Source organism: Phaethon aethereus (genome assembly GCF_964289735.1).
Source record: "Phaethon aethereus genome assembly, chromosome: 2".
NCBI lineage: Eukaryota > Metazoa > Chordata > Aves > Phaethontiformes > Phaethontidae > Phaethon > Phaethon aethereus.
In genome coordinates, this window is record NC_138582.1 from 106,811,153 (window position 1) to 106,835,190 (window position 24,038).

At 40.7% G+C, this 24,038-nt stretch overlaps 1 protein-coding gene across 1 annotated transcript in view; it reads left to right on the forward strand.

Moving 5' to 3' along the window:
* The window catches only part of ICE1 (interactor of little elongation complex ELL subunit 1), a gene marked incomplete at its 3' end in the record, with an annotated part of 45,230 nt that overhangs the window by 17,859 nt on the left and 3,333 nt on the right, over positions 1-24,038 (forward strand). Inside the window, exons 10-15 of the mRNA XM_081996465.1 lie at positions 2,700-2,789; positions 7,625-7,974; positions 11,301-16,043; positions 17,818-17,986; positions 21,592-21,752; positions 23,730-23,920. Coding sequence (XP_081852591.1) covers positions 2,700-2,789; positions 7,625-7,974; positions 11,301-16,043; positions 17,818-17,986; positions 21,592-21,752; positions 23,730-23,920 — 5,704 coding nt within the window. The remainder of the gene's footprint in view (positions 1-2,699; positions 2,790-7,624; positions 7,975-11,300; positions 16,044-17,817; positions 17,987-21,591; positions 21,753-23,729; positions 23,921-24,038) is intronic.

A 24,038-nucleotide genomic window follows, 5' to 3' on the forward strand; every position in this document is an offset into this window, starting at 1 on the left:
TTTATTACTAATGAGAAACTGTTAATGTTTATTAATAGCTATCATGCAAAATTTGGCGGCTGTTCCTCATATGTACTGAGTTTTTTTAATATGTGTCTTCATAAAATAGTTGCAGTTTGCTGTGGTCTTTGACTTATGGAATTGGCACAAAACTGATAGTCTCAGTTCCTGATTGTTGGATCTGACGATAGTTAAGTAAGTGTGCAAGAACACTAACAGAATGTACACTAATTAAGTTAGTTAAGCAAGGGAGCAGATATTTAAGGACACTTTCTATAGACCGCAAGAGTGCTCGATGCCCAGGTGTAAGAAATCAGGAAATGAAGGCAAGAGACCAGCATGGCTGAGTCAAGACCTGCTGGTGAAACTAAAGAGTGAGAAGGAAATGCACAAGCAGTGGAAGCAGGGACAGGTACCCTGGGATGAGTACAGGGATGCTGTCTGATTCTGTAGGGATTTGGTCAGGAAGGCCAAGGAGCTGGAGCTGAAGTTCGCAAAGGATGCCAAGAACAATAAAAAGGGCTTCCACAGGTATGTCAGCCAGAAAAGGAAAGTCAAAGAAAGTGTACACAACTTGATGAGCAAGACTGGCAGACTGGTAACAACGGATGAGGAGAAGGCTGAGGTTGAGTGATACAACTTCTTTACCTCAGCCTTCACTGGCAGTGTCTCCACACCTCTCGAGTGGATGGACTGCAAGACAGGGACTGGAGGAGCAAAGACCTTCCCCCTGTAAGAGAAGATCAGGTTTCGTGACCACCTGAGGAACCTGAACATACATAAGTCTATGGGACCTGATGAGATGCATCCCAGAGTCCTGAGGGAATTGGCTGATATAGTTGCAAGTCGCTTTCCATGATATTTCAAAGTCATGGCAGTCAGGTGAAGTCCCTGGGAACTGGAAATCATTGCACACATTTTCAGAAAGGGTAGCAAGGAGAACCCTGGTAACTACTGACCTGTCAGCCTCACCTCTGTGCCTGGGAAGATCATGGAACAGATCCTCCTAGAAGCTATGCTAAGGCACGTGGAGGGCAGGGAGGTGATTCGAGACAGCCAGTATGGCTTCACCAAGGGCAAGTCCTGCCTGACCAACCTAGTGTCCTTCTGTGATGGAATGACAAGGTAATGTGACAAGGGAAGAGCTTCAGATGTTGTCTGTTGGGACTTCTGTCAGGCCCTTGACATGGTCCCCCACAGCATCCTTCTCTCTGTGTTGGACAGGTATGGATTTGATGGGTGGACTGTTGGTTGGACAGTCACATCCGGGGGGTAGTGGTCAACGGCTCAATGTAGAGATGGAGATAGGTGACGAGTGGTTTTCCTCAGGGGTCTGTATTGGGACCAGTACTGTTTAATATCCTTATCAGTGACATAGACAGTGGGATCAAGTGCACCCTCGGCAAGTTTGCAGATGACACCAAGCTGAGTGGTGCGGTTCATGTGCCTGAGGGACAGGATGCCATCCAGAGGGACCTGGACAAACTTGAGAACTGAGCCCAAGCAAACCTCATGAGGTTCAGCAAGGCCAAGTGCAGGGTCCTGCACCGGGGTCGGGGCAATGCCTGGTATCAATACAGCTGGGAGGTGAAGGGATTGAGAGCAGCCCTGCCGAGGACTTGGGGGTACTGGTGGATGAAAAGCTGGATGTGAGCTGGCAATGTGTGCTTGCAGCCCAGAAGGCCAACTGTATCCTGGGCTGCATCAAAAGAAGTGTGGCCAGCAGGTCAAGGGAGGTGATTCTGCCCCTCTGCTCTGCTTTGGTGAGATCCCACCTGGAGTACTGCTTCCAGGTCTGGAGCTCTCGGCACTGGAAAGACATGGACCTGTTGGAGAGAGTCCAGAGGAGGGCCACCAAAATGATTAGAGGGATGGAACACCTCTCCTAGAGGACAGGCTGAGAGAGTTGTGGTTGTTCAGCCTGGAGAAGGCTCCAGGGAGACCTTACTGCAGCCTTCCAGTATTTAAAGGGGGCCTATAAGAAGGATGGGGACGGACTTTTTAGCAGGGCCTGTAGTGATAGGACATGGGGTAATGGTTTTAAACTAAAAGAGGGTAGATTTAGACTAGAGATAAGGAAGAAATTTGTCACAATGAGGGGTGGTGAGACACTGGCACAGGTTGCCCAGAGAGGTGGTAGATGCCTCATGCCTGGAAACATTCCAGGTCAGGTTGGAGGGGGCTCTGAGCAACCTGATCTAGTTGAAGATGTCCCTGCTCATGGCAGGAGGGCTGGACTAGATGACCTTTAAAGGTCCCTTCCAACCCAAACTATTCTGTGATTCTGTGAATTACTTTCTGCCTACAAGATTTCCTCCCCCATTTATGTCACCTGGGTTGTTTTAGAAAGCTGTTTAATTTTACTAATTCTACATTCAAATCTTCTTTTACATTTTATTCAGGGGGCTGCTACAACTTTTCACTACCCTCACTATAGAAAGGAAAAGCTAAAGTGTTATGCAAATGTTGCTGTACTCTGCTGTGTGGCTGTGGCCAGTACAGGATACATTTCCTCAATGACATCTAGCATTTCACTTTCTGTAAGGCTAAAATGCCCCTATGTCCCTTGTCTTAATTTTTGTTGTGGGTATTTTGTTGTAGGCATGTCTGTGTTCTGAATAAAAACAGAGAAATGTAAATTCTTAGTTCTCTGAGCAATTGAGATTTCCCTCAATTTATAAAAATATTTATTTTAACAGAAAAAATAAAGCTCTTGTTAGAAGAACTCTGGATGTGCATTGACAGTGCAACAGGGAAAAGAGAGAATCAGGAAAATGATCCTGTCTTGGGTAAGATGGCATGCAAAGTCTTGACATATTCTTGAAGCTGTCTCTTTTTCTGACCAAAAATAAATATTGGTATACCTTTTCAGCTTCTGTTCAGGATAAGGTGTGGCCTGAAAAAAGAAGACTGACTGTTACAGAAGGTAGGCTCCAGTAAATGTGAATTTATTAATATGCAGGTGCATTAATTTAGTCTTACTGGGGTATCATCAGGTTGGGTACTGTTTGCATAACGCTTTTTTGAGAGATTTAAATACTTTCCTTGGTGACTGCCTGGTCAAGTACATGTGTGATTAGAATATTTGAAAATAATTGCAAATATTAATTTGAACAGCCAAGTAAACTGGAATGCTCTTCTGATTAAAAGCCGTTGTAATCTGCTGCTGCATTTGAGAAATCAAATGCTTTTGCTATCAGCTGTTTTGACTATTTCTAAGTAGTCAAAACTCACCTCTCATGTTTATACCTTAATTATTATATCATTATAAACTGCAGTTTGTAGAATTATGGGATGCAAGAACTCTTTTAAAAACAAACGCATGGTGACATAGCTGGATTCTAACTTTTAAAAGCTGTTGCCACCATTTTCTTCATTCATGCCTGCCTGAATAATAATAGGTAACAGTGCATTAATTTTCATGTTTGTGATACAGAGAAACAAACCACATAATTTGGTGATAGCTTTAATGTTGTAACATGATGTTCAGTATAATAGCAAAAAATAATCTGAGTAGTTATCCACATGCATGTTCACAGCAAACTTGAACTGCTTTAACTTCACATAACGGATGTAATTTTCCTTCTGCCCTCAAGATTAACAGGTGCCTTGAAACTGCATTAGTGTTTCTGTAGTTATCTCTCCAGAGTGTGCTTATTAATCTTGCATTTTTGTTTTCTCTACTACTTTGTTTTTCTGTAACTCAGGCTGTAGAGATACTGTCTGGCATACCCTGGCTTTTTAAGAGCTTTGAAGGTGAACTATTATCCTGTCTCCCCACCCTGTTAACTCTGTAAATTTGCTACCAATGTAGATCCCAATGAATCTAGTTTCAGACTGTGTTCCAGTGGAATCCTCTTAAGAGATGCCAAAATACAAGGACTGACTCATAAACCAGTTTATCAACCTCACTACCACCAGTTTAGTGCAGCAGATCTGTGGCTTCAGCTCCAAAACTGAGCTAGACAGTTGTCCCCTGAGATTCTGAATTGGATTTCTTGATCAAGGGTCAATCAAATAACAAGAACAAGCACAAGAAACTGAAGAGTTTAAAATATGGGTTATTTCAGGGGTATTTCGTTCTAGTGTCATCCCCTTCCCATCCACCACAAGGGGAACTTCAGATTCCAGGAGTACTGTCCCATCTTTCTTATTCACGTTTTCTGAAGGAAACTACAGTACAAAAGGAAGCAGTTTTCCATAACACCCCTTTATGGTCCATCCCTCTTTTGCTTTTGTTGGAGTGGCTAGATATTGTAGAAATACATCTTATCTTCTGTTGCTTTGGGTTTGTTTTTTTCCCTCTTTAAGCCTCCGACAGCAATCTTCTTGTTCTGCCTCTCATGAAAGTAGCCATTACCTTGCATTCATAATAGCAAAATGTTTGTGTTTACAGATGCAGTCTTCTAGAAAAAAAAAATCTTAATGAGTTTACACTAATTTCTTGTCCCATATTATAATGGTTTCATCTTAGAGAGCAAATCAGCTTGATGGTAGTATTGCTGAAGTACTTTTTCCAGAGAATGTCAGTCCTTCTGTCTGTCTGGATCTAGCCTTTCAGAAAGATACCTCTTTGGCTGATTTACACTCAAGCGTGCTGTAAAATATCCAAAGCTTTGCATTTACTGTCATTAAGACCATATGAAAATCTGTCAAAATAACGTCTGTAGGTAGCATAGTATTGTGCATTTAGCTTCAACCATGCAATGTTCACCCTAACTGTTTGTTTCATATGATGGGATGTGTGGATTTGCTGCCTCTGTAAACCAGAATATTGTCTGTAGCTCTAAATAATAGCTAGTGTATAAAACATCCTGAAACTCACATGATTGGAAACAGGTTGAAAAATTGAGGGTTGTCAGCAGGGCATTACGAACTTTCTGTGGAGGGATTGTTCTTCAGAGAAATATTGCTGTTTGTCTTTGAGAAGTGTGCAAGTTGCTGCTGCCAGGCACTTGTAGTCACTGTGCTAATAGTGACGAGTTTTTTGCTGGAAAGCAGAAGAGGTTTCATCTATGGCTAGATGAGTTTTGATAAAATATCCAGAATCTTAATCTGGTCCTTCTTTTTGAGAGAAAGAAACAAGACTTGTTTCAAAAAGTTGCTTTGTAGTTTAGAGTGGGGAGAAGAGGAGGAGAGAGAAGGTTTGCAACGGTGAATTGCCCTGCAATGTGGACAATCGTGAGCAAAGATTTCAGCTGTAAAATTCAATTCAATTTGTTTAGTACCAAGGCAGCTCATGTGAGCATTGGCTTGCTTATTTCATCTCTGCTTTCCTTTCTCCATTCTTTGTCAAGGAAGTATTTCACAGTACTGTGTGGTAGATTTTGATGGTGTTTTCAGATCAGAGTAATCTTAACCTTCTCAGAAGTGGGAGCAGGCAGCAATGTAAGGGTTTGAAGCTATGTGGACTAGATTCCAGGTTGTAGATGTGAGGACAAAAATCATTTTGGTAAGTGACATAATGAAGAGTGCAATTCCCTGGATAAAGTAAAATTTGTCTGTGAAATACGATCTTGGAGAGGATCCTTATGATGAGAAGGGCTCTATATCAGTAGGGCTTTTCCTGGATGTGAAGTTGGTGCCAAAGAGTTGGCAAGTTTCCTGTAAGAGGAACCTTTGAAATTTGCTATGACAAATCTTCCTTCGGGCATCCACCTGCTCCGGTGTGGGGTCCTCCACAGGCTACTGATGGATATCTGCTCTACTGTGGACCTCCATGGACTGCAGGGGGACAGCCTGCCTCACCATGGTCTTCACCACAGGCTGCAGGGGAACCTCTGCTCTGGCACCTGGAGCACCTCCTCCCCCTCCTTCTTCATTGACCTTGGTGTCTGCAGAGTTGTTTTCACATGTTCTCTCTTGGCTGAAATAGCTTTATGAAACAGTGTGTGATCTTAAAACTGGTAAGATGCTGCTTTGATCAAAGGAGATAGCAGAGCTTACTTATCTTTGGGGAAGATGAGGTGGTAAGGCCCTTTAGGCCGAACAATTTCTCCCTCCTCCTACTGTCCATTTCAAAAACTGAGATTTTGACATGGAGCTGCTACATGAAGTGACTGAGATGGATCTTGGAAATATGGTTTTTGATCAGTTTTCCTACTAACTTCTTTAGTGGAGCCAACATATCAGAATCTGCTTAAAGGTTATTGGGAGGTCATTTTCACCTGTCAAATCAAATTAAATTTTTTGAATCTTATACTACCATTGATCCTACTTCAGGAGTATCTCTGCAAATTCTAGGAGTGGATAAACACTGACAGCAATAACGAACATGCTATTCTTTTTTATTTTTCCAACAGAATACAAGTTGTGCCAATTAAATCGATACACCCTCTGTTCAAGACCATTTTGTGCACGTGCTGTTCTTTATACTGTGGGATGGTTCTTGGATGTACACAGAATAGGTTTTATCTCTTGCTTGAATACTGCTGATTCTGTGTCCGGTAGTGTTTGTGAGCACTATAAAGATTGCACATACAAATGTTGTATAAGAATCGCAAATACTACAGAATAGGTTCTAGTTCTATGTGGCACACTGGGGTTTTGGGATTGTTGATTTCTACTGGTTTATTGGATGTCATCTTTTCTTTCTATGAAATCATAGAATTTAAATTTCAGAAAACTCTGCCATCTTTGCACTGTTAAAAGTATCTAGCAGAATTATAATCAGTATTTAATTTCTCTGTCTCTACTATTTAGACTTTTCTGAGGCAACATGTTTTGTCTGCATGCATAAGAAATGGGTTACTGTGTAGTAATAAAAAGTGTGATTTCAAAAGGAAAAAAGTACAATGCAAAGAATCACACAGAGCACTTGGACATGCTTTCTTGCTGCTATAATAACTAAAACTGGTATAGTTGACATAATCTTGAAAGGGTTGTCAACTGCTCAGTATCTTTCATTGTCTTAGTGGTTCAAACACTTGTGCATAGGTATGTTGCAGGGTGAGCCTCACTTCTTAGAAGGTTGTTTTTTTTTAAGGGACCAGCTTTAACTAAGTCACATAATTAAAGACAAAATCTTGTATGATTAAACTCAGTATTGAAATTTAAAGAACAAACACTTTAAAAGCATATATGTATTAAATCATAAAACTAGGAATATACCTAAGAACTCCCTTACTGTATTTATGGCAGGGTATAATTGAAACTGGCCTGCGAGTGCAGCTGCTGGCTGAAAGATGCAGGTTGCTTTCAGCTGAGAATTGCAGCCTGAGTGGGGAGTGTCACTGCATGCTTGTCCTGCTTTTGCTGAACATTAGCTATCGGGCTAAAACTAAAATAATTGAGCTGTATGGACCTTCAGTCCTACCCAGTATGGCCCTTCCTGATAAGAAAAATTGGGAAGAATAGTCTTAATGATTCAAGTCATGAAGTGGTTTGTGGGGAGCTCTGTGCACATACATACACCTTTTTCATGAAAAAATAATAGTTTGTGAATAACAACATCTGATTTCTGTAAGGCAAATATTTCCGAAAGTGGCATTAAGTGTTTCATATTACTAGTCTATGGTAACAACACTTGAAAAGATGGGAATGCATTCTTATTACTATCATTTATTACCTCTATGAAGAAAAATGGGAGGGGAAAAAAATTCTTAACAATATGTTTGTGTCTTAGAAACTGTACAAATCCACAAAAAGATCAGGAAGCGTGATGGCAAGACGCGACCTTGGTATTCTTCCCTAGAAAGTGCTGGAAAGCAAAATTCTGTAACAGGCATGGAATTTCAAGCAAGTACTGAGCCTTTTGATGACTGTGTTGAGAACAGGACTACTGAAGAATGTCTGCACAGTGGTGAGGATAAAACTGTAGATGTGATAATACAGACAGATGAGGCACACAGCAGTTCAGACTTCTCTGATCAGGAGCAAAAGGGCCCAGGTGGAAATGTGATGGATATATTGAATTGGGCCAGGCCTCTCCCTGCTCTACTTTCTCCAGTACAGCTTTCACCACTAACTACACAGGTGAGCTTCAGGATGTGTCTGACTTGGCACTAACTTGGTTGTATAATTACTGCAAAAATAATGATTTTATATTCTGGGGGGTTTTTAATTTTTTGAGCATCAGCATTAGTTACTCATGCACTGAAAGGGTCTCTATGTGAGTGTTTAGATTCATATGAATACTTTTTTACCTTCTAGCATACTGCCTGTAGAAGGGGACAAAACATAATTTTCAGAAGTATATTTAAAACAAAGCCACCCATCTCTCAAATGCTGTCATAATTTATTTTCCCAATGTTACAGTTCCAACTTACAGACTTACAGTTCCATCTCCTGTTGGGTATAAGCGTGGCTTTCATAGCAAAATTCCACAGTTGAAAGTCAAAGGCAACCTACTCAAATGTTGTTTTCCAGTAATCTTAAAATGTAGGTAGGTAGGTAAAGAAGTCTATGACTTTTCACAGAGGTACCTTCCATTTGCTATGAATAATCACAGAATCACTAAGGTTGGAAAGGACCTTCAAGATCAAGTCCAACCATTAATCCAGCGCCACCATGTCCCCTAAACCATGTCCTGAAGCACCACATCCACATGTTTTTTGAACACTTCCAGAGATGGTGACTCCACCACCTCCCTGGGCAGCCTGTTCCAATGCTTGACCACCCTCTCGGTGAAGAAATTTTTCCTAATATCCAGTCTAAACCTCCCCTGGCGCAATTTGAGGCCATTTCCTCTCATACTATCACTGGTTACTTGGGAGAAGAGACCAACATCCTCGTTGCCACAACCCCCTTTCAGGTAGTTGTAGAGAGCAATATGGTCTCCCCTCAGCCTTCTCTTCTCCAGACTAAACAACCCCAGTTCCCTCAGCCGCTCCCCATAAGACTTGTGCTCCAGACCCCTCACCAGCTTTGTTGCCCTTCTTTGGATGTGCTCCAGCACCTCAGCATCCTTCTTGTAGTGAGGGGCCCAAGACTGAACACAGGATTCAAGTTGCGGCCTCACCAGTGCCGAGTACAGGGGCACGATCACTTCCCTACTCCTGCTGGCCACACTATTTCTGATACAGGCCAGGACTCTGTTGGCCTTCTTGGCCACCTGGGCACACTGCCGGCTCATATTCACCTGGCTGTCAGCCAGCACCCCCAGGTCCCTTTCCGCTGGGCAGCTCTCCAGCCACTCCTCCCCAAGCCTGTAGCGTTGCATGGGGTTGTTGTGGCCAAAGTCCAGGACCTGTCACTTGGCCTTACTAAACCTTATACAGTTGGCCTCTGCCCATCGATCCAGCCTGTCCAGATTCCTCTGCAGAGCCCTCCTACCCTCCAACAGACCAACGCTCCCACCCAGCTTGGTGTCGTCTGCAAACTTACTGAGGGAGCACTCGATCCCCTCATCCAGATCATCAATAAAGATATTGAACAAGACCAGCCCCAGAACCAAGCCCCTGGGGAACACTGCTTGTGACCAGCTGCCAGCCAGATTTAACGCCATTCAGTAGCCTGTAGTTCCCAGGATTCTCCTTCCGCCCTTTCTTGTAGATGGGTGTCACACTGGCAAGACTCCAGTCTTCTGGGACCTCCCCTGTTAACCAGGACTGCTGATAAATGATGGAGAGTGGCTTGGCAAGCTCCCTCAGTACTCTCGGGTGGATCCCATCAGGTCCCATAGACTTGTGTGTGTCCAGGTGGCTTAACATGTCCTTGACTGCTTCCTCCTGGATTATGAGTGGGTTATTGTGCTCTCCATCCCCATCTTCCAGCTCAGGGGGCTGAATACCCTGTGGATACCTGGACTGGATATTAAAGACTGAGGCAAAGGCAGCATTAAGTACCTCAGCCTTGTCCTCGTCCTTGGAGACAACGTTCCCCGCCATATCCAGTAGGGGATGAAGATTCTCCTTGCCTCTCTTTTTGTTGTTAATATATTTGTAGAAGCATTTTTATTATCCTTTACAACTGTGGCCAGACTGAGCTCTAGCTGGGCTTTTGGCTTTCTAATCTTGTCCCTGCTTGACCTAACAAGATCCTTGTACTCTTTGTGAGTTGCCTGCCCCTTCTTCCAGAGGTGATAAACTCTCCTCTTTTCCCTGAGTCCCAGCAAAATCTCCCTGTTCAGCCAGGCCGGTTGTCTTCCCCACCAGCTCTTCTTACGGCACATGGGGACCGTCTGCTCCGGCGCCTTTAAGATTTCCTTCTTGAAGACTGTCCAGCCTTCCTGGACCCATTTGTCCTTCAGGACTGTCTCCCAAGGGACTCTCTCAAGCAGTGACCTGAACGGGCCAAAATCTGCTCTCCGGAAGTCCATGGTAGCAGTTTTGCTGACCCCTCTCCTTACTTCACTCACAATTGAGAATTCTGTCATGTCATGGTCGCTAAGCCCAGGACGGCCTCCGACCACCACATCTCCCACCAGTCCTTCTCTGTTTGTAAACAGCAGGTCCAGCAAGGCACCTCCCGTGCTGGGCTCACTCACGAGCTGTGTCAGGAAGTTATCCTCCACACACTCCAGAAACCTCCCAGATTGTTTCCTCTCTGCCGTGTTATACTTCCAACAGATGTCCGGTAGGTTGAAGTCCCCCACAAGAACAAGGGCCAGCGAATGTGAGACTTCTGCCAGTTGCTTATAGAATGTCTCATCTGTCTCTTCGTCCTGGTTAGGTGGTCTGTAACAGACTCCCAGCAAGACATCTGCCTCATTGGCCTTCCCCCTCATCCTTACCCACAAGCACTCTACTTGGTGTTCACAATCATTGATTTCTATACAGTCAAAACACTCCCTAACATATAGAGCCACCTCTCCTTCCTTGCCTATCCCTTCGGAAGAGCTTGTAGCCATCCATTGCAGCACTCCAGTCATGAGAAGCATCCCACCATGTTTCTGCGATGGCAACTACATCATAGCTGTCCCGCTGCACAATGGCTTCCAGCTCCTCCTGTTTGGTGCCCATGCTGTGTGCATTGGTGTAGATGCACTTGAGCTGGGCTATCGATTTCAACTCTGGCATGCCACCCCTAGGCTCATCTCTAGTGAGCCTGGTTCTATCCCCTTCCCCCTCCAAATCTAGTTTAAAGCCTTCTCGATGAGGCCTGCCAGCTCATGAGCAAGAATCCTTTTGCCCCTTGGAGACAGTTGCACTCCATCTGCTGCGAGGAGGCCCAGTGCCATGTAAACCGCCCCATGGTCAAAAAACCCAAAATTCAATGATGGAGAAGGATGTAATTCTGTTGATCAGCCTTAATCTCTCAAAACCACTGCATGTCAGGGCCACCAGTGTATTTATTTAAAGAAATAGATCTTAAAACTGACACCAGGCTTTGGAATATTAACTTTGTATTTTTCATTGAAGGATATATTGTTTGGAGAAGTCACAGGTTCCAGTGACGAAGAAGTTGACTGCAGTTCTTCTGCAGTGGAAGATATTTTGCAAGAAGACCAAGTTCAGCCTCAGAGTTGCAATGTATTCAGCGTCAGTGAGGAGTGTAACAGACAGAGCAAATCATGCGAGCATGGTCTTGATGCAGGAAGCTCCTGTAACCTGAGTTGGAATGAAAAGAATGTTCATATTGGTCCAAAGATGTCAAGCAATGAGGATAGCGATGCTGAAACAAAGCAAGCTGAAGCTGCTACTTTAATTACAAACATGGAAACTAACAAAGATTGTTTGGAGGAGAGTTCTGAGAATAAGGAAGCTGAGAAGAGAGAACTAACTGAAGCAACAGCACATGAATTGGAAGCCATCGAGAAACAGAAAGGAGATAGTGAGGACATGCACAGTGAAGAGCGAGGTTCTTCAGCTGATTTTGTATTACACAGTTTTAAACCTCAGAATCAGATGGAGAAATGTAGAGAGTTAGAGCAAACAGAGAATGTAATCTTAATCAGAGCTGTTGATCATGAGGGTATGCATGAAAGGCATGGCGAATTGGTGAAAGCAGAAAGAGTTGGATTATCAGGAGAGAGAGAAACTCCCAGAGCAGTATCTCTTTCCCCAAATGTTGCTCATTTGCCACCTGAGCAATGCATTGTGCTTCAAAGTGAAGATTCTGAGGAGAAATCTGATGTGTTGATACAGAATGAAGTGGGTGAAAATGAATCAAAAAATTTAATCCAAGTAACTAATATGGCAAGAGATATAGGGGAAAGCATAAAACAAGTGATAACTGGAGAGGAAATAACAGCTGCGAAACAGATGAAGGGACTCCGTACAGAGGCAAATAATGAGATAGAGCTCTCTGAAAATGTATTATCTGATTTCAGTAGTTCAGAATCCTTCTGTGAAGTGGAGTGTCCTAAAGACCTAATGATACAGGGTGATAGGGAAGGAATAATTACAGAGACTGAGGCAGACACTGGAGCTGTTGAGATCTCTGCACACTGTCAGTGCTCTGAAGTAGAACATTACAGCACAGAGATACTGGAGAAGCAACGTGTGCAAACAGTAAAAGATGAAATGGACAGAGAATGCAAACCAGAGACTGTTGAATTCTCTAGACATTACCTACCTGTGTCTGCTGTTGAAGGAACCAGAAATTCATTGTCTATGGATGACATAGACAAAAATGTAGGTATGGAGAGGACAGCTTTGTCAGCCTTTCCAAAAGATGATGAACAACTCAAAATTGAAGACATAACCAGACCAGAGACTATTGAGCTAGCCATGAAATTTAACAGAGAAAGTGTTGTAGAAATAGTTGGATTGTCAGAATTACTCCATAGTGCAGAAAATGGAAAATTAGTAGATAGAAAGGAGGAGGGATATTTAAAAGGCAAACCACACCACGAAGAAAATGGTAGTAATTTATCGCAAGGGAAGTCAGACTTGCAAAGTATACTTGCACTACCAAAGACAGCATGCATCATTGATGCAGAAAGCAATGTAGCTAAGTGTGAATCTTCTGTGTTAGATTTTGCAGAAATAAAACAACCTGAAAACCGGTGTAGTACACTAGAACACGAGTTGTCCAAAACTCAAAACTTTAGAGTGTTTAAATCTCAAGAGACTGAATTGAAAGTTAATCCAGAAGATTTTGGAGAGGAAAGCAGTGAGCTGTTAGAAAGATTGGATACCATTGAATCTGCCTTAGTAGAAAGTAATCTTATTTCTCAGGCACAGTTTGCAAAACCTCTGAATCAGTTCTCGGTAACTGAAAATGTTAAATGTGATGAAATAAAAGGGGAATTAAATAAACAAAGCAAGGAATTGCTGGCTGAGACATGTTCCAGTTCATTTAACTGGGAAGAGAATGTTGTGAAGAAAAATAATATATCAGAGATTATCCGCCAGCCTACTTCAGAAATGGATTTTAATAGTGGCTTGGCTTTGTCTACTCAAGGGGACTTGGAGACGGGCTGTATAAATACTGAAGAAAGAGATTCTCCTGTGCAAGTGGGAATTGGTTTGGAGTCCACAATGCCTCCTGATCTAAATTTCAGTCTTCAGAAAGTTGTCGGTTTTGTTGAAACTAATTTCACAGAAAAGGTTACTTTTTCCCATACATGGGAAAACAAAGAAGATGAAAATTGTGTTACAGATAGTGCGTATAACTGTTCTTCAGAAAGCTTGAAAGAGGGTGCTGAGATCCTATCTGTTGAAAAAGACAACATATGCAAAGAACTGGACTGCCCTGAGAGGGAGTATGTACACAAAAATGAAGTGAAAATTCCAGATGAGGAGGAGCAGCCAGTAGATAAAGAACCTCAGGCATCTATTCAATCACAGATCCTGGGTGCAAACTCTTATAAGAACACTACTTTTTTTCTCCAGAAGTTTGATTCTCAAGAATCGGGATGCAGGACTTCTATGTGGGAGGTTAGAACAGGTCCTTCTAGAACTGTTTCACTAACTGCTGGGGGAGAAAGCAAAGAATTGAATACTTTTGAGGCATCTGAGAAAAATGCCATAAAAACATCTGAAAATGATTTTAATATGCCAGAGCAGAGCACTGAATCTGAAGAGAAAGACTGTTCTATACAAGAAGTTAGAGATGTGAAATGTTCTGAATGTCTTCCCATGTTTAGAAAGGAACTGAGAGCTTCCAGGAAAATTGCAGTGGATGCTCTGGAAACTGGTGCAATTGTTGATGCTGATTACCAAGTATGTGAACTTCATTCAACCATGCACCCAGGAAATACTTTGACAGTTAGTCATCTAAAAGGAGACACTATGGTGGATATGGATACACACTGTGAAACAAATACTCCTCCAGATACTGCAAATGAGTTGTCAAGTGTGGCTGGGGAGTGTTGTCCTGAAGACTCAGGCTCTTGGAAAAGAGAGTGTATGTTAGTAACCTCTGAAAATACTGAGGGTGCTAATGAATGTATGGTAGATTCTAACAAAGCTGGATGCATCAGTGACACTGAGGAAAGTCTGTTAACTGGAACATCAAAAGAAAGCCCTGTGATACCAAATGCTTCAAAAAATAGATTGATGTTAACCAGATACTCAGAAACTTGCAGACTGGCTGTAAAAAACAGTGAATTAAATACAAGAATGTTAGCACTTGGAAATTCCTTAGAAGAAAATGATTCTGGAAAACTTCAGTCAAATGTGGAGAAAAGTCTACATGGTGTTGATATGAGGGTCTCAGTGTTTGAAGGATATAATCACAATCAAACTTGCACTGCTTCCAACATAGGAGAAAACAACACTGGTGTTATCCTAGATGGTAGCAGTAGAAAAAAAAAAATTGTCAAGTATCTTCGAAATCCAGCCCTATGTAATGTACAGTGCAGTTGTCAGACCGTTGGGCAGCCTTCTGAGCCACAAAACCCAGTATTTGAGAAGCTATGTATGTTAGAGTCAGTGTCTTGTGTGGATGTTGCTCTCAAAAAGAGCAACAAATTGAAGTGCAAAGAGCAAGAACAATCTGAAACCTTGACCCTTTCAACCAAGACAGCTGCCCAAGTAATGCATGCCAAGCTATCAAAGAGGCTGTTTCAAGGTAAAAGAAAAACAAAGACTCTCAAAGTTAAACAAACTCAGCCAGTTCTTGCAAATGCTGATACTTCTATGCCAACACAGTGCTCATCTGAGACTATAAATAAAATTAGGCAAGAGATGGGTCCTCCTCTGCCCCCTTTGCTACTGCCTTTGATTGCTACTCCTCCGAAAGCTGCATATACTATGTCCCCAGTAATGTCTTCTACGGGTCGATCCTCTTTGCTTTCCCCTCTTGATGACCTGATATCCCCACTACATGAAACTCCTGTTCCTCCTCTCATGTCTCCATTAACAGATACTCCAACAGCCAAATCTGCTCTTTTATTTTCTCCTCCCTCACCCTCAGAAATGGCAGTAGGTAGAAAGATTCGCTCCTCACCTTTGAAATTTTGTACTTCCATTCCAAAGCACGCACTTCCTGTCCCAGGAAGACTTCCCCTGTTTGCAGCTGATAGTGTTGCTCCAGGTGCTCCTCAGGAGAACTCTGTGAAAATATTGGACACTATGTATCCAGAGCTGTCTGCAAGGGCAAGGACACTAAACATTCTGAAAGGCAATATTCAGCTTAACCGATGTGCTTTTTCAGACAGCCAAAGTTTGCCAGGACCCGTGGCTCAAATAGGTGGGTTCAAAGCAATTGCATCTACTTCAACTGCTTTTGTTAAAACTGGGAACAATTTGAAATCTGATAGCAGCAAAGATGAAGACAAAGAGGTGCAAAATCAGCAATTGTTTTCAAACTCATCAAATCATCTTGAAAAACGGACACTATTGCCAATATCTATGCCAAGAAGTGCAAAGAGGCTGAGGTTGGACAGTGAACCACCAAAGGTGGAGCCTAATGATATTGCTGCTATTGGAAATACTGAAGACACAATCTCTGAAATGCAGGAGGCTTTCCATGACAGAGGCTGTGAAATCAGTGATTCCATACACAGTTCCAGTTTAGAAGCATCACTACCAGTAAAGAATGTTATTGATCCTGACTGCCAGAAAGTTTCTTTGGCATTGAAGAAAATTGCTGAATCCTGTTTTGACTTACTACCAGTTATTAAAGGTCACATATATGTCGGCAATATCTCAAAGATTCCAATAATGAGAGATGAAGAGAAAGAAGTTGTCTATGAATTTGGTATAAAAAACAAGGTAAGTAGCATAATTTTTAATTTTGTGTTTTAATAATGGCTTCTGTGCAAACGAAAATAGTGTAAGTATGTAGTATTTGAATTATCAATTGTTCAGGTAATGTGCAGTGCCAAAGTGCAGTCTTGAAAGGTTATCAGACATCTAAACTTGTATAACTTTAGAAAATAAAGAACTTCAAGAAATTCCTGTTCAATGGTGTCCAAGACGCAAAACTGCATTTGTAAATACGTTCGCTTTCCTGATGTATGCATAAACCACTTTGGCTTTGCAGCATTATTTGTAGTGGATAGCATTAACAATTGTAGAAGGAGTTGCTCTAAAAGTGTGAGGTTTGGTTACCATTTTTATTTTTTCAATTAAATAAGATAAACTTCATTGCATATGAAGTCATATATCATTGTATGTCAACAGTGACATACCCTTTCATTCCATGTTTACCTTTATTATTCTACATCAGGTTGTTCAAATGAATTTTATTGTAAAAATCCTGCATTAGTCTGTTTTTCAGAACTTGCTTAGCGTCAGTGTTGAAAAAATTCACTTTAACTGCTATCTTTCTTACAGATAATTTGTAGTCTGTAGCACAGCAATTCACCAGCTGATGCATGGCAGCATTTTGCCCTGTTTCAGTTCTTGAATATAATTAAGTTATCCAGAGGTTGCTACCAAGTTCTGAGGTCATCTTTGTTAGAAGTTGCCAAATCTGGTAACTTCATAGAAGCAAGGCTGCGGCAGCTTTTTGTTTCCAGGTCCAGTCAGTAGCAAGGCAGGATACGTACTGCTAATAGGCACACATGCACACAATATGCACCTAATCTTGTTCCCTTCTCTGGCTGATCAGGATGAAAGCCTGGTAGTGGAAGATACATACATGTAGATACAGACAGTATGGATCCCTCCGGTAGCTAACATTAGACACTCAGTATTTCCAGTAGGTGACTCCTGTTTTCCCCACTTGTCTCATGCACTGACAGACTTACAGTCACAGAAGCACACACAGATCGCTCCAGTAGCTGGTCCAGACCTATGGCCTTGCCTGCATCTGACCCTCAGACCCCTGGTCTTTCAGGTAGCTGTCTTGGACCTTCTGATTCCTCATGAAGCCAACACTCAGACTCCCTGGTATCTGCAGGTAGCCAGTCTTAACCTGTGGCCTCTCCAGCACCTGGCTCCTAAGCCTCTCATTCTACTCCCCACTTTTAGCCCTCCCTCTGAACATCCTATAGTAAGTCTTGCACAATCCCAGTATTCTCCTTCCTTGTATCTCATGTGGAGTCCCATGTTACTGTAGACAGTAACACCCCCTACCCACCTCCTGCAGTGTGTAAGATGATCTGGGGAGAGACTGCTGTTGACTAATCTAGTAAGTCTTACACCTGGACAATGGGCTGTTTGTCCTTCTGTGACAGCTCTGGAAGTAGCCAAGTCAGGGAGCTCCATTTGCTCTGATGAGGTTATTGGGGTTCTTCTACCTGCCATTGTTCCTCTCCTCACTTTTTCTTTAAGGAAGATAGTTTTTCATCACATACAATTTATATTTAAAGAACAGTAGTCCTATTCTGCATCTGTTCAAGGCATGTTTATTCTGGGAAGTTGCTCCTCACTCTTTTTTCTTTTGCTGGTTGCCTCTGATTTAGTTCTCTGCATTTTTATATGTATGCAAACAGTATTCTTGCAAATAAGAGAGTAGTTCTTTTTACTTGTCACACTACTATAATGTTATTAAATATTCTCAAGTATATAATAGTCTAACAATATTTTTTGTGCCTTGTAGCATTTAGCAGAGTCCTTGCTGCATGTAATTCTCAATAAACTCAAGGCTCAGAAGAATGCCATGAATTACAATTTCAGTCAGGCTCTATGTCGAGTCTATACAGGAACTTGTCGACAATTGGGAGATTTGGAAAGAGCCCGCCTTTTCTGCTACAGCCTACTTAAAGAAGGTATAGTATGGCTTGGTGGTCTTGTATCATACATATGCTGTCTTTGCTGTAGTGTTCCAGAATGATTATGTTTGTAAAAACAAACAAACAAAAATCCTATGAAAGGGACATTTTCCTTAGAAGAAGGAAGAATAGACTATTCTAGAAGAAATTTCCCTTCTCACAGTTCTTCCACATCTGTGTCTCAGTTTGGTGATGACCGGGGCTCTTAGTAATCTACTTATTTTTCAAAAGAAATATTTTATTTAGGATCCTCTTTGTGCTTTCATTTTTGCCCCATCATCTCCAAAATGCTAATGTGATTCCACGGAATTTTATACTTTTTGCTTATTAGTATTTTCTAATTCTAATTGAGTAAGCACTGATTCATAAAGCAAGTGTGATTTAGAAACATGTATTGGCTTAAAATAGTGTCAGGAGCTGGACAATACCTTGATCAAAACCATTCCACTTGTACAGCATGTTCTCCTTAAAAGTTTTATTACTTCCGATTATCCAAAGTCTTGCTTGGTTGAAAGGTGTTTTCATTTTGGTTCCCTTCGTCTCCCTCCCTGCTTTTTGTTCCGCGTAACAAAGGTAATACATACATACTATCACTGTACTAAATTAAGAATCTGGCTTAGTTCTGGAAGGATTTCACTTAGTTTGAGAATACTGAGCCATCCAGGGCTCGAAACAGTATACTGGTTTCTGTCTTTCAAATTAAAATAAAATAAAATTTGAGACCACTGAGGAGCAAAATGGTACAACTTTTGATTGCTTCAGTTAGTGGTTATCTTCCATATAACATCCCTGTTTGTTTTCTATTTTCTTTTTTTTTTATCTTATTAAGGATTGTAATTTTATTTTGTTCTTAATTATCTTTTTTTTTGTTTGGGTTTGGTTATTTTTGTTTGGGTTTTTTTGCTTGTGATTTTTTTGGAATTCCTGGTTTTTTATCTGTTTTTCTGTCCTTCATGCAGTCTGTTATAACTCTCCTTTCACTTTTTTCATGTTAGTAATTTTAATACTGCACCATGTCAGAAACTATTACTTGTCAGATATCTTTTCTTAGTCTAAATTAACAGTTAAGCCTTTTGTTTTGCAGTACCTTGGTAACTTGTCTTTTTGTGGGCTCTTGCAAATATTAAACATTCCCATTTTTTTCCTTTCTTATTCTGGGTAAGATCAAAACTTCAGTAGCTAAATGTAGATTTTTCTTGAGTGATTTTTCTGTTCTATAGTTTGAAATGCATAAATTCCTGTTGTGGTTGTTCTGTGGTTTTATTGCTATCTTTTGAGTGTGAACAGCTGTAAACACATCTTAAGTGTTGTTTGGAGTTTTTATTTGTTTATTTTGATTTGCATTCAATGCATTTGTTTTAGGGTTTTCTCTTTCATATAGTTTCACATATTAATTCCCATCAGAATTATGATAATACAAGTGTGAGCTATGTGCCAGCTACACAATTGCCAAATTGACTATAAACAGTCAGTACTACCTCATTAGACTTGCATCATCTGTCCTCTTGTCTTCTTGTCCATCCTTTTTTGTTCTGTTCTCTTTTCAGATACTCTGCTTTAAATAACTATAAATGAAATGTTAGCTTTCTTTGGTTATTTTTCCTTTTACCTCTCCTCTCTTCCCCTCCTTTTTTCTTCTTCTCTTTTCTTCTTTTGATGCCTGTTTAACTCTTCCTCATCACTGAGTCTTTTAAGTGTTCCAAATTCATGGGCAGGCAGTTCAAGTTGCAGCATGTAGATAATTCTAATTTAGCAACAGTCCTTGTTCTGACAAAAAAAAGTTTCTTCTTATGTGATGAGGAGCTTCAAAATAGAGAAGGTCCATCCAAGACACTGGATGGAACTCTGTAAATTCTTTATGCTCGGTTGAATCCATTAAAACTTCTGGATTTGATGTATCTCCACATGCTCGCTAGTTACAGAATCACAGAATCGTTAAGGTTGGAAAAGACCTTTAAGATCATCAAATCCAACCATCAATCCAACACCACCGTGCCCACTAAACTATATCCTGAAGTACCACATCTACCCGTTTTTTGAATACTTCCAGTGATGGTGACTCCACCACCTCCCTGGGCAGCCTGTGCCAATGCTTGACCACTCTCTCAGTAATGAAATTTTTCCTAATATCTAGTCTAAACCTCCCCTGGCACAACTTGAGACCATTTCCGCTTGTTCTATCGCTAGTTACTTGGGAGACCAACACCCACCTCGCCACAACCCCCTTTCAGGTATTTGTAGAGAGCAATAAGGTTTCCCCTCAGCCTCCTCTTCTCCAGACTGAACAAGCACAGTTCCCTCAGCTGCTCCCCATAAGACTTGTGCTCCAGACCCCTCACCAGCTTCATTGCCCTTCTTTGGATACACTCTAGCACCTCAATCCTTCACAGTTTAAACAAAAAAAAATAGTAGATCTTAAGATCTTTCTAAAAATGTAGAAGTTATGCTGAAGTGAAGAGGGAAGACACATTTAGCTTTTCAGTTTTCATGTTTTTTTATAGCTTTTTACAGTGACAGTAGTGTTTCAGGCATATTTATTGCAGTATTTTATTTCATGCATGAAAGTAATATCTACTTCTTGCTTATTCCAGTGTACTTTTTATTGCTTGCAGTTTACACACTCATGTTTTCTCTTAATATTTTGCCTTGAAGATCTCTGCTTTGGTGTTCAGAAGGGTCTGTTAGCTTCCATTTGATGGCTTGGAACTCTGTCCTTTCTTACGCATATTGTTCTGGATATACAGTTGTCAGATACTTGCTCTGAATTAATTTATCAAATGAGGTTTCTTCAATTATATCAGTAGCACACGTTTTTGTGTCTATGAAAATAAAAATTTTGACATGCATCATTCATATACGCTCACTTACAACTTGTATAATTTACCTGACGGAGTCTGGGAAGATTGCTGAGCAATATCACATTTCGTATTTGAATTATATGAAAGTTCTTTGCAAAGTCTTTGGTTTTGTTTTTTTTTTAATGTGGATTTCATAGGTGTATGGGTGCAAGGTGTTAGCAAGTACTGTGGATTTGTACTGAAGACCTGTTTTTTACATTATTACACATCTCAGAATTATTTTTTCTTTTGGACTAGCTCTAGTTTGACCAAGTGATCAGAGTGCTCATTAGTATATTAGGTAAGCTTCTGGAGTGCATCTCCCAGTTTAATTTCATCCTAAAAGAATCCAGTTTCAAAGCTCCAAGACTACTCTCCTTAGTGGACTAAAGTGCACTAAGAATGGTGAAGGGAGACTAACCTCAAAATGCAAAAGGAAAGGTCCTTTTGCACTGTCATCATACAGCAAAGTCCAGTGAAGCCTTTCCCCCCTTTAAAAAAAAAAAAGTGAAATTACAATAGGGGAGATGGCTTGGGGATGTGTGGGTTTTTTTTTTTTCCTTGGGTCTTTTTTTCTTATTTAATCTTGGGGCTGAGATATGCTAGTATGACTCCCCCTTTCCTGGGCTGCAGTCATTACGTGACTTCTATGCCTTCTTTCCTAGTTATCTTGCTGAAGAGTGTACTAACTTTTAATGCCTGAGTATATATTTTATAATTTTTAAATGTTAAAAACTTACTTTGTTCTCTTTTTTTTTTTCTTAGACTTTCCAGACTCAGAAAAATTGGTTTTATTTATCACAAATGTATGGCCTGACATATTTGTCTTCCAAGGTGCAATTAACAAAGCTATGCAATTAGTTGTTAGGCAAGGTGCAAGCAGTGAGATGCTGGCCTGTTTGAATGCTTATCTCAACTGGGAACAGGTAATGTCTGCTTTTGTTGTCAGTATCAGCTTTTGTCTGCGTTGGTCACTTTGCTGGCTGAGCAAAATCAAGCAGCTTACTTCTGATGAAGGGTATGAATATACCCTGTGAATCTCCCATGGAGTCTGTACAATTGCACAACTAATGTGACGTAGACTGTAGATACACATTTATCACCAAAAAAAATGAGTCCATTAATTTCATAAGCAGTGATGATGATCAGTACAAAACTGCAGTGATGGCAGAAGGACTTTTGAGATTTGACTTTGAGTCTTTGGGCCCTTGGGTGAGTCATTTAATTTGTTTCAGTTTTCAGCAGTCACATACTACTATCCTGAAAGGGATGTTGCAAAGAGGAAATATTGGGACACACTTGATTATCATTAGGAGCAAATTTATATCATGCAGATGGAAAGCTGGAGGTACTTTACTTCTGGAGAAGGAGTTTGTGTAACAGGCTTGTGTGTTTCCTTGAAGGCTAGGGCACCAGCAGTTTTGAAAACCCCATATTAATGCCAGGCTTGCTTGGTGGAAATGCCATAGTTCTGTAAATATCAAGTGAACAAAATCATCTTGATTCATAGCTCACCGATTCCCTATCCTAACGTGCTGCTCCACAACTGCCTTGGGGACTGCAGCTAGGCTTAGTGCTGTCAGCATAGCCTATAGGCATTGTACCTACTGGAAGAAGCATGATGTTTTTTGGGGTTTTTTTTATATCTGAAACTAGCACTGAATTTAATATGGTACCACTGGAATTACAGTCCCTATAAACCTCCTGATTTAGTGCAGATTTACAGTGGAATGAGTTAAGAGGGCTTGGATTTGTATATGTTTCTTTTTTGATTAAATCACAGTTGTGATGTGGCATTAAACTCTGGTATTCAGAGTTATGCTGTACTGCAATCCCTGTTTAGCAAAGAATTTGTATTCTCCATTCTATTAGGTTACAACTTTCAATCTCATGCCAACAGCGATGCACATAAGTATGTCTCAGTAAATGTTCCTGGAAATATTAATTCTGTGCACTCACACTACCTACTTTCTTTATGGAACTCTATGAAATCTAAGAGCTGCTGCAGTTGGGGAGGAGGACCTTAGGAATTTCTATATTGATGACAGCAGATGACATTATCTGATGTGTTTTTACTTAGGTGGAAATACAGGGATTGTGGTGGACAGTCTGTTATACATATGATTTTACGAGAAGATTATTCTGCTTGTGAATACATGAAAGTAAAGCTCATGTAGAATGGGTATTTAGTTCTTGGTCAAAGTATGCCATTTTATTGACTTGCACCATTGCAGAACTTGCCAACTTATGAGCTTTTGTACCGAGAAGATATGCTGAGCACCCACTGTGTTTGTGATAAGCCTAGACTTTTTTCTTAATAACTTCAGATATTCAAAGGATGTTTGTTTTTAAATTTCATTGTTTGTCCTAGATATTTAATTAGCAGAATTGTATCACATGGTATATTTTCTGTTATTACTACTTCAACTATTGAAAATACTTGCTTGGAAATTAGCTCCTAATGAACAATGAATAGTAACAAATTTCAGCATCAGAAAGTAATTAAAAAAAACCCCACCAAACCCCACTTAGAAAGTGAGCAGGATTAGTCTAATCTTCTTGCACTGGAAAACACTCTTCTGACCTTAAAGCTTAATTGAGAGAAACAAAAATCCACAAATTGTAGGAGGAGAGAGGAGAGTGGGTGTAGGGTTCATGGGTTTTGTTGTTGGGTGGTGTGTGGGGTTTTTTTCCCAAACTCCTTTTAGTTAGAGCATCAAGAAGAATACTGAGTACTTGTAGATTTTAGTTTATGTACTCTTTTTGTTTGTGTTAAGTCAAACCCAAAGTTGAATTTATGATGTAAGATGCTGTGGACAGTCAGAATCAAATATATATAAAGAGTTTGGTTCTGGGTTGGTAACTTTTTCATGCATTAAGATAATCACCTTCTAAAATTCCAGAGTTCCTCTTTAGATGCTGGTATTATGGTCTCAAACCTGCTTTTAGAAATGCAGACATGTCCAAAAGTAGAATTGCAACTGAGTGAGCAATATGGAGAAGATCTGAGTGAAGATGCTTGGCAGTACATATTTGCTGTGGATCTACTCTGCTCTCACCTGAAGTGGGACTGGACACATGACAATGTTATAAGGTATTTTGGCAAACAGTTCTTTCACATGTTTTCCTGTGTGTTTTTTATGTGGGGTTTTTTGGTATTGATTTTTTTTTTTTTCCAAATTAGAGACATGACACAGCTTTTAACCTAATAA